Here is a 17079-nt window from a genome sequence, read left to right as displayed (position 1 = left end):
TGTTCTGTTCAATTATGCAAGGCGGCTGTTTTCCTAATGGAACAAACTCTTTGGTGGCGCAAGACACAGGTCGAAAAAAAAATTGCATGGAACGCACAAAAGTACTCAAATCGACTTTCGAGGCTGGAAACCGCACGCTCCGTATATGGTGTCGCGTGAAAAGCGGACAACGCTATCAGGATTGTGCGGTTATATTACTTTCAATGACGCATGGACGCGAGGTGTTAGGGAAACGCGCAGGTGTCGAGTACGGTTATAATCGTTTTCGCGCGAACTCCCGAGTGTTTGCGCTGACAGATTAGCATTGAAAGTTTCTTCCGTCACGTTATCGCGTATTTCGCAAACGATAGGTTTCGGAGTAATTTTCGCAAAAAATAAGTGGTACGCATGTGGAACAAGAGACTCACCAACATAATCGGGCGTGCCCAAAATTTCTCGTATGTCCGCTCCGTGGCTGATGTATCGCGATATGCCAAAGTCGCATAATTTTACGTCGCAGTCCGGGAACTCTCCAGTAAGTACCAAATTTTGCGGCTGGAACATTAAAAAGAAAAAATCTCAATGAAGAAAATAATTCTTTATTATTAAATAATATAACAATAAAAACTGCCTTGTCAAAATAGAATTTATGTACATACGGTTTTTTTTTTTTTTTAATTTGCTAAGATGTAGCCTACTAATTTCGTTTAGCTATAAATTTATATATTATGCACTTATATAATTTAAAAAAATTTCACAAAGCACAAAGCGTGGCCTGTAAAATTCACGGAGAAGAAAAGAAACGAGAATTTTATCTCCCGGTAATCTCCCGCAACAATGTCAATTTCCTGCCACGAAATAATATGGAGAAAGCGAAGCTTCTTTTCTCGAAGGAGGATGATTCGGTATTCTCTTTTCTTGTCGGTTAACAAACGGACAAAGCGCTCTTGGATGTTTCGTGGTCCCAGCCAATTATCAAGAGACACGCAGGAACGAACGGACCGAAGCATTTTTCTCTCTACCCAATGCTTGAGGAATTTCGGCGCCACCATGAAAGTGTATGTAGCAATAAATTATCCTATAATTGTAATTATACATTTCCTTCTTTAAGTTAAAATACAGTCGTGCGATCATTAGTTCGCGGTTTAATTTTAGCCCGGTAGCCTCGAGCACATTCTACTTTGGTGGAATTTTAATTCGGATCTTAATTATATCGAGATATCGCCCGACGTGCCTCGCAAAGTTTCGAAAAATAATAACTTCCGCGTCGAGACTTCGCGATAGATATTTTTTTACAGCGGCGCGGCGTATGATTAATCGTCGAAGACCGACGAGGCGGAGAAAGAAAAACGCGATGCGGTAATTTTTGACAATCAGGTGGAAGAGAGAGGCATCCGACAATCACGTTATAACAACGCGAGAGCACCGCGTAGGAGTCTGGCATCATCCGCATCGCTCACGAGGTAATGCCAATGTAAACGATTCCACGATAAGAGAAAGGTCGTCGCGCGGCCTAGGAGCGACTCTAGATGCCCACACGTCGTGTTTTTCCTCTCTCTCACTCTTACCCCGGAAAACAATCGAACAATGCTGAAGAGATCACGACGAGGCCAGTGGACGCGACTAGATTGTCGGGGGAGAGCGAGACGAGAGGAGAAGTTCGCCTGTTGCCGGTCCATTGTCAACGCTTCGCAACTGGTTTACGACCACCTAGGTTGCCCGAGAATTATGTCTTCAGTACCGGGTCGCGCGACTCCTAAAGCGACGCCATTATCGAGACGCATTATTAAGGAGAACGCGCGCGGTGAACCACGTGGCGATCGCTTCTTTCGATTATCCGCGAGAACAAAGAGGGAGAAGGGGGGAACCATCGTTGTTATATTAAATGCCTTTAATTAAGCACACCCTAACGTATTGCTCTCGTAAAGCGAATCTTAGAAGAAAGGCAATGAGGAAACTTTATTTCGAATCTGAGCGCAGATGTTTGCCGTGCAGTTTGCAAAGGGCCTAATAAAAGAGTGCGGATCACAATTACGTTTATGAGAGTGACAAAAGTCGTCGGGCCTGCCGATGATCATAAAAAAGACTCAATTAGAGCAAGAATGAGGGGATACAAAACATATGAATCTATTCAAGGTTCGTTTATATTGTATTAATAATATTGTGCAATTAGTGTATTTATATACACGTAGTTTTTATAAAACTAAAATTATATTGAAAGAGAGATGCAGTAATACAGTATCCTATAAAAGTGACGTTATACAATACAAGTATTGTTACAAGCTTTATGACAAATAAATAGCGCTTGTTTTCGTGTGAATAATTTCTTTATAGTAGAAAATTAAGTTTATAATTCTTGTGATTAAATTTTTATATTGATAAGAGAAATAAGATAAATCAAAAGCTCGCGCATAATTGATATTAACATAATTTTCTGTAACAAATCTATACACATTACGCGGACACGTTGAGATGATACATTCTGCAAGCAAGCATCGAGGCATCAAGGATCACGACGTAGTAATGAAGATTGAAGACTTAACGCTAAATTCAAATAAGGTTATTATCCTTATCGCGAATGATGCGAAATTTGCATGATCGATGACACCATTCTTTAAGGGCCGGCCACGAGAAATTACGATTCGTGCTGATATATCCGTACCCCCTGCTCTCCCTTCTTCTTTCTCCCTCTCCCATCGCTCGTTTAAATTTAAATAACATCCGTGGCTTGCAGAATTTTTTCGCGCATGATCGATAACACGGTGGGGCCTCGCCAGGCGGAGATTGTAATGCGCGATGCATACGAGATGCGATTATCTCTCGGGGACAATTTTCCTGGTAATCGATCGGCTCGCCCACGCCCAATTGCCACGCTAAACAGCGACGTTCGAGAAACATGCGAGTCGCGAGAGCTGACGTACGAGCCGTCCGTTAATGGTTAATTATGGAAATGTCTTTGTTCCTTATTAGGGCGACTTCCTGGACTCGCGAGACGCGAATCCCGAATTGGTTTCTACGTCGTATGTATCGCGCGCGCAGAAAGGAAACGCGCGACCGGAGCCTTGGATCAGTAGCAGATTTTCCGGATTCCGCATCACTCGACATTTCAATTGTCCGGAAGCCAAATTAGTGTAATCTCGCAACTCGTGTAATGACACAAATGCACGAAATACAATAAGACATTAGATGCGCATCATGAGATTTCGCTACCGCGAATGAGTTAATTATATATATATATATATATATATATAAACAGGTATATATATTCATCAAGAGTGGATATATAAATCATTATTTTATTAATTATACTTTGTATTAATTTTTAGATACAAATCTGAATTATATATCGTGCTTTGAAATTACATGTAAGGTTGAATAAATGAATAAGAATAACTGTAAAATTAGAATGACGAGGCGCACGAAAATCGAGAAATTAGGACGATGTCGACTTTTTCGGCCAAGCTGGCCTTGCTCCGGTCAAAATTTCGAAAGAAAGAAAGAAACGTGACGCAAAGGAAACGACCTGCGACCTCGTCACGAAAGCCGCTTTTGAATCGCGTTATTCGTCGTGCCTCGAGTAGCTCATGATGAAGCCCGGTCACGTTCGTCTCGTAACTCGGTTTAACGAAACGTAACACACAAACTGAATCCTCGAACGAAGCGAGTATATGAGCCTGTCTGCCTTTGTTATCTCCACACTTCCTTTTACTATAATGCGCGCAACCGACGTTTGTATCCGATAAATCTGCGATCCAAATTTCAACAAGCATGCGTTTCGAATTTAAATCGCAGCTTTAATTATCAATTCTCAACCATTTATCTTATTGTCTACTCAAATCTTGTAAAAAAATTTCCTGGAAATGACCTTTCAAGTATTCTTATTCAAAATCCCACGTAAAAAGAATATTATAAAGATTATGGATGCAATTCCGCGACACTTGAGTGCGCGCATTTAATAAACGACGACGATACGTCGGCGCGCACTCGTCACGTAATCGAGGTAATTAATCGTGGACGAATGTTCGCCGGCTCTCCTATTTTATAAACGAGCAGATCCGAGGTGCTTTGTTTTTTCTTATCGCAGTCTTAAAGCGTGCGCATTCTTTAAAACCTTACTTCGTCCTTAATTAAACGCGCGAGATTGTAAACTCTTGGCATATTTTATTATAAAAGGTTCGCCAAAATTATTGCACCTCTTTACATATTTTCTTTGTCATCTTTGATATTCGCTGAACATCAATCATCTTCCGAAAAATGTCAGCTGTAATAAAATATACTTACAATTCGGATATCTTCTCGCTCGATTAGTTTCGAACGAAGATAAAGCGTAACTTGATCAAATCGATCATTTCTTTTTTCCGCGACTGACATGCTTCCTGCAACATGCCATCTATATTTTACCGTTCTTGCGCAATCTTGTACAACTTCTATAGAAGCTGCATGCGGCAGGCTTGACGTAATATCGATCGAGCGCACCCTTGCGAATTGTAACAGGTGTTTCTGCGCCTCGCAGCGGGCAACTTCTGTCGGATGTTCGCACTTAAGTGCCGCGAGACCCGCGCAAAAACGAAGGAAGGACGTGTGTCATTAAATCGAAAACGCCAACGGCTATTCATCTTATCCGTACAAAAAACATCGGTCCGTGACAATTCTCACGTGGACGTGAGAATTGTCCGTGCGTGTTTCAACTGTGCCACCGTCGCGTCGTGGGGATTAAGACATTTCTATGTAGGATTAGAAACGAGAATGCGGGGAAATATTTTCTATAATTAAGCAGTTCGAAAACGTGTGCGATGTCCCCGTTGGAGAGGCGATCACGAAGAGATTTCACGGGAGTTAACGGAGCAAATTATCTCCACGTTATTATCCGGCGAGGAGTACATTGTCCCCGCAAGAAATCATCCGCGGGATAACGGTGCGTCTTCCGTCTTCGAAATGACGATTCTCTTTCTTTCTTTTTTTTTTTCTTTTTCTTTAGCGCACAATGCCGCGAGAGAAAAGAAACTCGGGCGCGAGATTTTTAACGGCGCGGATGTGCGTTAGACACATCTCGCGCTCGTTAGGCGTGTCAATGAGCAGCTGGTAATTAGCCCCCTGATCCGCTTAACAATGTGTGACACTTCGTGAGCCGCCTCGCGCATACGTGAGCAAACGGCAATTAGTAGCGAGAGGCAACGAAATAATAAACGGTTGGGCGACCTGGTCGCTTTACCCGTTTTCGTTGTCCAGCACGAACATCCGCGGACGTGAGCCGAACGAACGAAAACGGAATATAATTAATTACAATATATGCATACTATTAATTAATCAATAATTTAATTATAATACACACGCGATTAAAACGTGTGCCAATTATAACGAATAATTTTTTTATTGTTAATAGTAACATTCGTTAAAATTATATTGCCGAGCGTGTTTATGCGCGAACAATCAATATTTATGTCTTGATATTTTTATGACGCATAAGTCAATTTGAAAGATAACGGCGGGAGTTCTTTCTCTTTCCTCTCTCTCTCTCTCTCTCTCTCGTTTGTTCGAACTTTATTGCGTGCCTAATATGCCGGAGCACGCATACGAGCACGCAAGAGTTTCGCACGCGCGGCCGAGTTGTTGCCCGCCTTCCCCTTTTCTCGACCGCCGGAAGTTTCAATGAACGCGAGAGACGGATCCTCATAAATCCGCCGGCTAAAAAGGCGTCGGGCCTTGCAGGCGGTCTCTCCGCTATCTTGTTTTTGCGCATTTAATTTTTGCCCTCGAAAATCTTGCATTGCGATTCGCCGTTTTTCAAGGTTTTGCGTTAAACGTATTTTTTCGTTCGTTTAAAGAACGAACAGTCTCCTCTTTTAAGACTTTAGACCTTGCTTGAGATAAGTAAAAAATAATGATTTACATATGAATATACATGTCTGTTCATAATTCTAAGCAGAGATGTTAGAATCACAATCAGAAGGAATGATATATTTCGACAAAAAGAATAAAACATAAGATATATTATATTATATCGTTCTTAATTACCTTGTTTTAATCATCCTAATGAGTAGCTCAATAAATAAACATTACGTTGAGAAGTGATTCGCGCTAGCTACATGCGTTAATACATACGCACGATGCGTGATAATAATAATTGATAAATGCCCCGGTTGATAACGTATATCGCGACGACATGCACGTTTTATCTCCGCGTTATGGTAATAAACGCTGCTCGTGGTAATAAACGAGAACTCATTGGCCATTATATTCGTGACACGGGAAATACGCGCACTAATTCGCATCGCATTTTTAACTGACTAATAAATGCGATAGCCTCCTTTGAACTTTACAGTACGTCGAATAATAAAAATATTTGATCATTTACTCGCGAGATATATATGTGTATATAAATTCGTTATTTCAAATAATTAATTCTTTGTTTAATTAGCCGCTAGCGTTACGAAGAAATACGATGTTAATCGACGATTCGTAGGAATTAATTCGAATGAATTGATCGGCAGTTTCCTTCGGGCAATAAACGCCGATTGCTTTATTAAAGCAAAGTCGGACATCCGTCGCTTTTCATCGGATTTTTCATGGAAGAGAAGGCAATCGACCCTGCTCGCGCGAGATTCATCAATGAATCGCTCGTTGGCCTCGCGGCGAACTGTTACCAGGAACTGCATCTCTCTCAATGTATGAAGGAGAGAAACGATCGATATATACGCACATAGTACGTATGCGCATGTGTATATATCACCGTTCGTTCATTAGGCAAGGCGGTGAACTCGATGAAATCGATTCATCGAGCTCTTAATGGGATATCCGAGTAACTTCACCCGCGTACATTCTTACGTGCTCGCGTTTATGGCTCTAGGGTAAGTACCTACGCGTGCGTGTTGTTTGCGAACGCCAGAGAACCGATATTACGCGAATCGAATGTGCAAACAATATTTGTTAAAGCTGCCCACACACAAGACACATACGCGATATAATATTTTTCTCTTGGCATTTATATTAATCGCGCTCGTTACACGACGAGAAGCGCTTGAGGGATTTACGACGAGAACGATCTTATTGTAAGCGGTAAAAAGTTGATGGCGCGATGTCTCGGTTTGCTATCGCGCGTATGGCTCTTTCTCTCTTTAAACGTGCGATATTTTAGCGTCTCGCTCGGAGAGGCTAATATTTTCATTTCCGTAGGCATCTTCCGTAGACATCCAGTTCCGATTGCAATTCAACTTTATATCTAAAGGAAGGAGACGTCGTTGGGGCTACAAAATCAGTGTAATTGTCGTTGTTATATCGTTGCATAGATATCAAAAAAATCTTTGACACTTGTGACGTAACATCGCTTGAATGATTATTATTACGTTCCCCGTTGCATTACTCATCACTGATATTGCTGCTGCTGCTGTTGGCGAACACGTAAAACTGCGACAAGCACTAAAACGTGTCGCAATTACTTAGCACTTCATTACGGGCTATTCATTTTTGTACCGTGTCACTCTTCGCGATTTTCTTTATTATTGTTCTAAAGAGTGTTCCACCGGAACAAACGACACGCGCGAGCGCGGATGTTGAAATTTCGGAGTACGCGTTGTTCTCTCTCTTCTTCTTTTCTCCTGTCCAGATAATACTGAACAGATCCGTAAGGTAACATGTGTAAGAAAAAAAAAGAATTTTTATTGTTACGAATATACAGGAGAGAAGTAGATGCTGTATCAAAATGAGATGCAATGTCGAAGAAAATAAAGTGTGATAATTGATGTCTTGTGTGCAAAATAATTTCATCGAGAGTTTCCGACTAAAAAGTTTCTACTGCGCAATAAAGTGAAATTAGGCATTACTCACTATCTTTACAATGAAATATCGACGCTAATAACGCAGACGTAGACGTACGCTAATCGTATGCCATATTGCTCGGATAATTAGATTCGGGAAGAGAAAGAGAGAGAAAGGGACGCGTCGCTTCGTACGACAGGATTAGCTTTTGCCGCTTTGCCGGCTGCTCTTGGCCAACCCAGTTGTCATCTTGCGACACCTAAAAGGTTACTAATTGACCGAGAAGTGTGACGATTAAAAAAGAAAAGTATGCGAATAAATGTTCCAAAGTCTCAGCCTGCTCTGTCTCGCGGTGAAAGGATTAGCGTGTTCGTTAAAGAGCGCGCCAGTCAATTGCGAGTCCTTGGCGAGAGACCGCAAAACGATTTCGCGAGATTCGAGGGGGAACGTTGATTTTCGATTCGCGACACCCACACACGTGCGCGCGACCCGGGTCAGGGGAAAGGCGCGACGATAAATATGTAATAGAGCGCGATTATAAAAGTAGCCCCGCTGCTATTTCGCGCCGATTTTATCGCGATATTATTGCGCGCGTCTATTATTAGCGCGCCGTAATATCCTCGCTGCTCCCGGCTCGCTCGCACACGTTTATCATTCTCGGCGGCGATTTGTTGCACGAATAAACAAGTCGTCGGCGAATTAAATTCGTAACGATATATCCCTAACTACGAAATATCTACGCGAGACCGAAATTGCTCGCCCACCAAGAGATTTCTCTCCGAGAACGGACGACCTATTTGTAACGCGATTGCGATCAAGATATTCTGTCGTCGAGAGAGGAGAGCGTTTTATTTCGCTAAATACACGACGATAAACATTAATTCAAATTTAAACAGTGACATTACTCTCTTCTGTAGTTTGGCTCCTTCAATTTTAAGAATAATTAGATCGATAGGATTTTCGAGAAATCTCGAATACGCTCCGGACATTATCAATTGTTTAGATCAGATACTTGTTGTTCTTTCACGATTCATTATATTTTTTTTTATTGCCTTTTATAAAATTGACAACAATTAAATCATAAATCGTAAAGATGATACTTTGATAGTCACGCGCAAAAGGCTTCCAATTCTGACGGAGGAATAAGCAACATTCCAATATACAGCACTCAACTTTTATCGGAATTTTATGATCGCTTCTATACAAATTTCACGGACGAATGCACGGACCACATTTTTCATATTTGCAAGCTCTCTCTCTACTCGATAGAGCGTGCCCTGACCAGCGCAGACTGACCAGCTCTTGTCTATTCTTGAATCAACGGTAAGCATTCCGCGGCTAGAAACGGCCGCAAAGGATAAGCCGCAGAACCGCGGATCGCACAGCCGCATAACGGGAACGATGATTTTTTTTTTTTTTTTTCATTAATATATGCGCGCAATTTTCTTGAAAACCCGGAAAAATCTTTAAAATAGTTGTCGCGTATCAAGTATATAGAAAAATTAAAAAACATATATAGGGTTCCGGCCAGACTTATTTATGAGGAATTTTTTGTTCAGAATTAAGTTTCTTATAAAATCTTAAAGTCTGGCCGGAACGTTTGGACTCACCCTATATGTATATGTATACTCTTTTACATTAGAAAAATAAAATTAAATAAACAAAATGAAAAAGAGAAATCCTAAATTACTTCATTTTATTTATCGCAATTCTACGTCTGTTCCACCTAATTAATATTTGCCAACGTTTCTCATGTGATGGATGTGCATGAGTAACGTTTGGCGAGGCGACTCATCGCGACGGAATGCAAAACGGAACATCAGGATCGTCCGGTTACTTCGGGGAAAGCTCGGGAACATATGGAGACACCGCAATTAACACGACGTGCAAATTCTCGAATTTCCACGGCCGGCGGACGCCGAGCTATTTCATCGCGCGGCGAATTTTCCGGCGCGCTGCGGCGACGGATATAGCTGTTCCGTTTCGAGCGTGAACTAGTACGGTGTGAGGCCGGCTTTAGAAGGCGCCCGAAAGTTCGTGGCCGCCGGCCAAGAAGGCCCCTTGGCCACCGGCCAAGGAATTCGCGTGCATTTTTCCATTCATAACCGCGAAATCTATATTTGGCCGCGACATATCGCGTGAATTCGTGGCGCGGCGTTATTTTTAGGATGAACCCCAATGCGGGCTGATTAATTTATTCGCCGGCCAATTGCCTTTCTCGGTCGACGCTGGTCACCGCGTTTTATATTTCGCGTATGTAACGCCGAGATGGCTATTTACTTTCTTCCTTAAATGCAGAGAATCAATCGCTTTCGGAAACTTGTTTTGCCAGACAGCAAAGCGACATTCGCGCGAAATAACGATCGTTTTACAGCAGAATTGTCACGAGAGACGCTTGAAATATTATTGATAAATAATAAAGAGAATGCGGGAAGAAAAATATTATCGTTCGTGCGAAGAATTCGCGAGACAACGTTTTAACTTTTATGAAAAGAAAAGAAAAGAAAAAAAAACAACTGCGCAAAATCGAGAATAAACGAGAATAAATATCGCGTCGAAGTCTCTTCAACCGCATAAAAGTCTGCCATCTATCTCTTTGTATATTTAGTATGTAGATAACATCGCGGTGCAACGCGCGTTTAAAAGAATTCCGCCGCACGTCTGGGCTTTGAGGCGCGTCGATACGTCGAACAAAAGCGCGCGATTCGCCGCGCCGTGTATTTTCTTCGCAAAATGCAAAAGCCGACTGATGCATCTGGCCGACTTCCAAAGTATATCGAAGCCGTCGAAGGCTTATTTTTCTCGGCGCGTTCCCTCAATGGCAGCGCGAAAAATAAACGCGCCGCCGCGTTCGCTCTCTCGCGGGTCAATGAATCGAAAACGCCGTAGAGGGTATATCCGAGCAATGGATGATGATTCACTGCTGGCCGAGACTGACGTCTCGAGAAAGCCGCGATATTCCTATCCGTTCGAACTAATAAAGCTGCCGTCTTGTCAAACTAACGATCCGAAAATTTCGCTTTGACAAATTTCTGCCTCGTGATAAAACCCGCATAATAGTTGCTTTCATAATGACGAGTCTTTAGCTGAAATTGCTCATGATAACACAACAACGCTCGTATCATTTGTACAGAAAATTATCTTATCGGTTCAAAAACACCGTGATATCAGGATAAATCATCCTCGTTCAAACGCGTAATCGAGTCGCTTTTTATCGCGATAGGATCGATAAAATTCCACGAAGGTCGAAATCGTGAGATTACGATCGTTTAATTTCCAATGATTGTTGTAAATGCAAAGAATCTAATGACGATAGTTAAGACGCATAATTACAATGGGACAAATTTTATAATGAGCGCGATACTGATCATAAAATTGACAGATATTACTGATCGATGATGAATTGAGCGATTAACGTAAACTTGCGAAAGCCGAGTAAATTGGATTGTATAACCATCATCATCGTTATGCGAGCCACGTTAAAAGGAGACATGTACAGGATCGAGAGATGGAAACGAGCGAGAGCGTGGCCTGTGTGCGTGTACATCACCGCCGGAACATTATTAATACAACTCGCTTACCTTGGCTCACCCATATCGATCACGCCGATAATCGATAAACACGTATCTCGTCGTATACCTACGCGCGAGTGCAGTGTGCAAATTGCAAATTGCAAATCTTCGCCGTCAAATAGGAAAAACTGGTTGTCACTTGGCGCGACACGTCGTGTATTATGACGCGCGTACGAAATTCATCGTCCCCTTCGGCTACTTCGCCGATCGAGACGAAATTATTCGTTGCGCTTGTCATTTCTTTTTTTTCACGGCATACAAAAGTTAAAGAGAGATTTATTTCGGATCATTGTTACAATGAGAGTTTGAGCTGCGCTAAACAAGTTATTTTTAGCACCGAAGAGATTACTATTTTAATATTTAAATGGCGCCTCGACTCAATTGCTTTTTTTATGGTTCGTTGTTCGGCGACTCCGTCGCGTCGAACCAGTTATTCTCGAATCCTAAATCTACCCCGTCTAAAAACGGGTGAGATATTAGCTCAATTACGTGACTTTTATGAAACGTCGCGGCTGTTTATGAATGGAGCTCTCTCGCGTCGCAAAGCGAGGAATTATTTTTAGTCCTCGAGAAAATTGTGCAGGACTCTGAATTCGCTTATAATGCGAAACGTCATATTGTCCTCGAGGCAAGTAACGACAAAATACGAGGGACTATTTCCGTACAGACGTCCTCTCGTACGTCGCCGCGTACGAAAATATTTCGTGGGACGGAAATGTCCCATTGGCGCCCGCTTAATTTCGTCGGCATTCCATCGTCACACGTTGTTTCTAGGCGCTACATCATTTCGTAGATCGTGCACGTGTTCGCGCATGTATCATCAATTTTTTAATGGAATAGTCGCGTCGTCGATTTACCACCCGACCTCTTCCATCCCCCCAAAAAAGTATCGTACGCGCGACACGGCGCTCGCGCGATGACGTTTTAAATGGAATTTAGAAACATCTCGGGGAAAGAAGCGCGTGGGATTAGATGAATCATCGAGAAATGTGTGCGGCTCTCGATACGTACTCGATCTATTTTCATTTCTTCCACCGCGAAGTGTCAGGTGACATAACGGCGTGTGGACGGTAGCATACGACTAATTTCAAATGTTCTTTCTCTCTCTCTCTCTCTCTCTCTCTCTCTCTCTCTCTGTCGGTGAAATCTATGCGGAAAAATGCGCACATAAAAAGAATGTACGCATATAGTTTCTACTTTCTAGAATTAAGCTTAACGATTGAGAAACAATTATTTTAGCTAATTGTTTCTCAATCGTTAATGCATTTTATTTTCTCACGTTTATGAGTATATAACTTTAATCGCGCCAAAGACAACGTATATAATTTCCTACACTTTGTGTAATCAATTACATATGAGCAAAATATATCTAACGCCACCGTGATGAAGTAATTTTGTCTCGTTTCTCAATTTTCATTGATAAAGTATATGTGTTACCGCGATATGCAATGATGTACGTAATCGTAATTATGTTCACACAAGAGAGACGATCGAAAAATTTATCTATCTATAAAACGTGCCACATAGCCGCAAAGTGTATATCGCTGTCGACACATAAGAATCTTACGCTAATCAGTCGTTTGGCAGAGAGTGCCGCCGCGCGCCACAACGTAAACGTTTACATAACGATTTAGGTCGATCGTGCGGGCCGCGACACGAAACGCGCGCGTAATCCCGTAGCTGAGAAATTGCCAGAGGCGCCCGAAATGTCGTCGCTCCCTTGCCAGAGAATCTCTTTCTCGCGCCGTCCCAAAGTGCAGCGTCCGCCGCAAATTTGGCGCGATAAAGATGCAACCGACCCCGCCGAGTCTTCGGCCGAGATTCACGGACGCTTTTTGGCGAGAAAGCGACGCATTCTTTCCTCCCCTCCCCGATATTTTCACCGATGAAACTTGAACTTTCCTTTTTTTTCCGGACGCTTTGCCCCTCGTAAAAATTATCTTTATCGCACCGAATCGCTAATTCCTTCACATTTTAATCATGATTTAATTCATACATTGAATTGCTAAAAGTTCTCTCTTTGTGCGTTCTTTCCAAGAGGTGCAGGAAAGAAACGAGATAAGAATTATTTACACGAACGACAATCTCCGCCCGTTATCTCTCCTCGCTTGTTATTTTTAACATGTGAAGATACCGAAGAAGCGAATCTCGTGCAGAATCTCGCTGGTATTTTCAACGATCATTCTCCAATATCTCAATCGTAAAAATATAGGCGCTGATACCGAAAATTTAGTATCGCTCATAAAACCGTATTATTATTAAGGGCATTGAATTATCAAAAATATTCCCATCAAAATAATCATTCAATAATTTTTGAAATTCATATTTAAATCTAATAAAAAAGTTTTTATAGTAAAGTTATTATAATACAATTAAACATTATAAATATAATATTAATATTATAACTAAACATATATATATACGTATTTCGAAGAAAAATTATCAAGAGATGTTGGATAATATTTTATATCCTTTGACATACATATACAAAGTTTTGAGTATTTAGTAGTCGTACTTTTTTCGCATCTCGTTAGCCTGCCTTTACCATATAAATACTTGAATGTTTGAAAACTTACCTTGATGTCGAGATGAGCTACGTTCAGGGAATGCAGAAAGGCTATCCCGTCCAAAATCTGCTTCAGCAATCTGGCAACCTGCCGCTCCTCCGGAACTTCATCTCGGTCGAGTATCATTTGTAACTCGCCGCCAGGAGCCCTATTGCAATAAACGTATATCTGTATCTCGCGCGACTCGTACAATATTTACATTTTTCGCATATGTATTTTCTCACGAGACGCACCGCGGGGGCTTAATCTACAATATATAAAAATTTATTCAATTCAACGCGTCAGAACGAATCAATGCGATTCGCAATTTTACGATTGACCCATGCACGCGATATACGAACGCTTAAATCACGAGTTTATGCTCCGTCCTACTTTTTAAATAATTAACAGAGATTACGAAATGTAGAAAGTTACACGATACGCCATTATAGTCAGTAGCCGCCTCGCCATTCAGTTTTATTTTCTTTCTTCGTCGCACGATGCATATATGTAATCGAAACGTAACTATCTTTTCTGTGTTTTATCGCGCGGAAGGATAAAAGCGAGTTTTTTTTTTTTTATTCGAGATCCAAAGACTATGATTTACGACGATTCGATCGGAAATGTAGGCGGAGACGTGGAACGTCCTTGTACTTACAGTTCGAGGACGAGCACCATCTCGGTGTTGGTCTCAAAGACCTGATGTAGGGAGACAAGTCGAGAACAATTGGCCGCGGCATCCAGCACGGCGACCTCGTGAAGCGCTTCCGCTCTGAGCTCCTGGGCCCGTCGTCGTTTCCTCAGGAACTTGGCGGCCCACTGCCTGCCGCTGGACCTTTCGCGGCATCTTCTCACCGTCGCGTATTTACCTCTGTAAAAGAGAGAAAAAAAAAAGATGTAAGTTTTTAATATTACATCGCATACATATATATTAGGAATAATTTTTATCGACGTTTGAAGAAATCAAATTTGAAGGCTGACAAATCACAAGACAAATACTTGTAACTCGAGATTGTCTTTAGGTCGCGCATCCGTTCATTAAAAAGTTGATTGCGGATCACGGACGTTTCATTTCACCGAGAGAATAATTGAATTTCATAATTTTTCTAGGCGCAATCTTGACTTTATAAACAATCGGTGTGTGTCAGCGCGCTAATTACTGTAATAATTTACGTCTCTATAGTCGACACATAATCATTCTAATGAAGACACCGAGAGCCAAGCAAAAATAATATTGCACGAGGAAGTCGCGTTATACCCGTCAAACGATCGCTTTCACTGTTTCCGTTAATAACGAGTTTCTTTTGTGCTTTCCTGATTACAGATAGCGCAGTACGTCAAGTGCGAGTCACGGAAAAAGTTTATATATATAATGAAGATTGCAATGCATAACGTATTAAAATTCTCAACTTTTTCCGCTGTAGATCGAATGACAAATTGCGACCGCGAATTGGAATCTGAGATTGAATCGCGGAATTGAACATTTCCATGTAATATACAGAGAGATTGCAATTGATCACGATATTGAATCCGGCGATGTGATTGCAAAAACTTTCCAATTATGCGGAGACCAAGAACGTCCTACATACGCCCGCACGTTAGGTATATAATATCGAAACATGTGCAAAGTTGTGAATCGTCGCGGCGACAATGTAACTCGGTGTAGAAAGGATTTTTCACGGAACGATACCCTCGGGCGTAATAATACGAACGGATGTCATAATACCGTTATCAGCCTCAACGTCACGTCGATATTGTGTAAGCCCCGAGAGTTATGTGTACGATTCGCGCAAGCAGACACGCTCGCGCGCTTCGAATTATTGTATTTAACCCATTTGCATCATAAGCGCATATATGCGCGCATTTTGCCTGGCCACTATCACCGGAGCGCGCATATATGCGCTCATTGCACGTGCGCATTTATCAACAGAGCGTATATTATACCCATGCGTATTTGGCTCTCAGTCAATGAAAAGAGGTGATCGCGAATAGTTTCAGGGTAAAATAACTTAGAAAAATAAAAAAAAAAAAACAACAAAAAAAAAGAACAATTACACCATGTTTATCATTACCAGGAAGATTTAGGGGTCAACATTTTCCAATCCTTATTGAAACGAATTCATTAAAGAAAGCTCGCAAACGCTGTGTAGTTTGTTTATTAGAAAAAAAAAGAAAAGATACATTTTATCAATGTGATAACTGCCATGTGGCATTATGCCTTGACCATTTCAAACATTATCATGTTGTGCAAAATAATTAGATTTTATTCCTCTTAAATTATGAATCTATAATGAAGTAAAAATTCTTTATTTATGTAATATTGCTTTTGTTTTTAACATTTAAAAACATTTTCATTTAAATGCAATCAAAAAAATTTTTGGTGATAAGAACGAATTTTTCATTTTTCTGTGTGATGCAAATGGGTTAAGCACCCCTCTCTGTTCGATCAGTGGAATCTCTTTGTGCCCCTTCCTTCGACCTTTCCATTTTTTCCCGAGACCGCGCGATTTTAAAAGCAAAAAAAAATCAATCTCCGCTCCTTTATGCGCGCGAAAAAAAAATCGTAAAGCTCGAGATAGTTGCGTTAATATGGGAATGCACACACACACACACACACACACACACACACACACACACGTTAATTCCGTTGAACGAGAAAAGTTCCATCGCACGCGGAGTCTCGCGAGCGAGAAAATTACTCGCTGTAATCCGACGATCTAAACAGACGTTAGAAAGCGAACTCGTTGGAGCAATGCACGTAGTTAGTTGTAGTATCCGCGGGCCTAAATTCGAGCAGCGTCATAGTAGTGAAAGCACGCATTTACGTTTATTACGTAAAGGGTTGTCGCGGCCCGTGAGAAAGTGCGACTTCGGAGACGGAGCTTTGCCTGTACCGGTAATGGGAGCTCATGTTTCCTATTCCCGTCCATCCCGTGCGATGAAAGATTACTTCGCACAATGCAATACGCTTCGATTTGAAAAGATCTCAATAACAATTTTGTTTGTCGCGCGTTATATCTGTATATTGTAAAGCACGTAATTGGAAGGAAGAAGGATCGATGACGCGCGAACGGAAGGGAAATCAATGCGCAATGGCAGAAATGGAGAGTGCGTGACGAATGGCAGAATGTTTACGTAGGAAGCGTTCATCGAACGTCATTCATTATGTCCGAAGATGGGAAAGCGCGCGCGCGCATTCGCCTAAGAAAGGGACGCGCGGGAAAATA

General features: G+C 41.6%; 1 protein-coding gene across 1 annotated transcript in view; it reads right to left on the bottom strand.

The window, feature by feature from the left end:
* Positions 1-17079, bottom strand: part of LOC126853658 (serine/threonine-protein kinase 17B-like) — an 89426-nt gene that overhangs the window by 8488 nt on the left and 63859 nt on the right. The window contains exons 2-4 of the mRNA XM_050599567.1: positions 14511-14723; positions 13883-14021; positions 408-534 (exon numbers count right to left, since the gene is read on the bottom strand). Coding sequence (XP_050455524.1) covers positions 408-534; positions 13883-14021; positions 14511-14723 — 479 coding nt within the window. The remainder of the gene's footprint in view (positions 1-407; positions 535-13882; positions 14022-14510; positions 14724-17079) is intronic.

Source organism: Cataglyphis hispanica, chromosome 12, assembly GCF_021464435.1.
Source record: "Cataglyphis hispanica isolate Lineage 1 chromosome 12, ULB_Chis1_1.0, whole genome shotgun sequence".
Lineage (NCBI taxonomy): Eukaryota > Metazoa > Arthropoda > Insecta > Hymenoptera > Formicidae > Cataglyphis > Cataglyphis hispanica.
The sequence above is the reverse complement of the archived record's forward strand: the minus strand, read 5'-3'. Positions and strand labels throughout refer to the sequence as shown.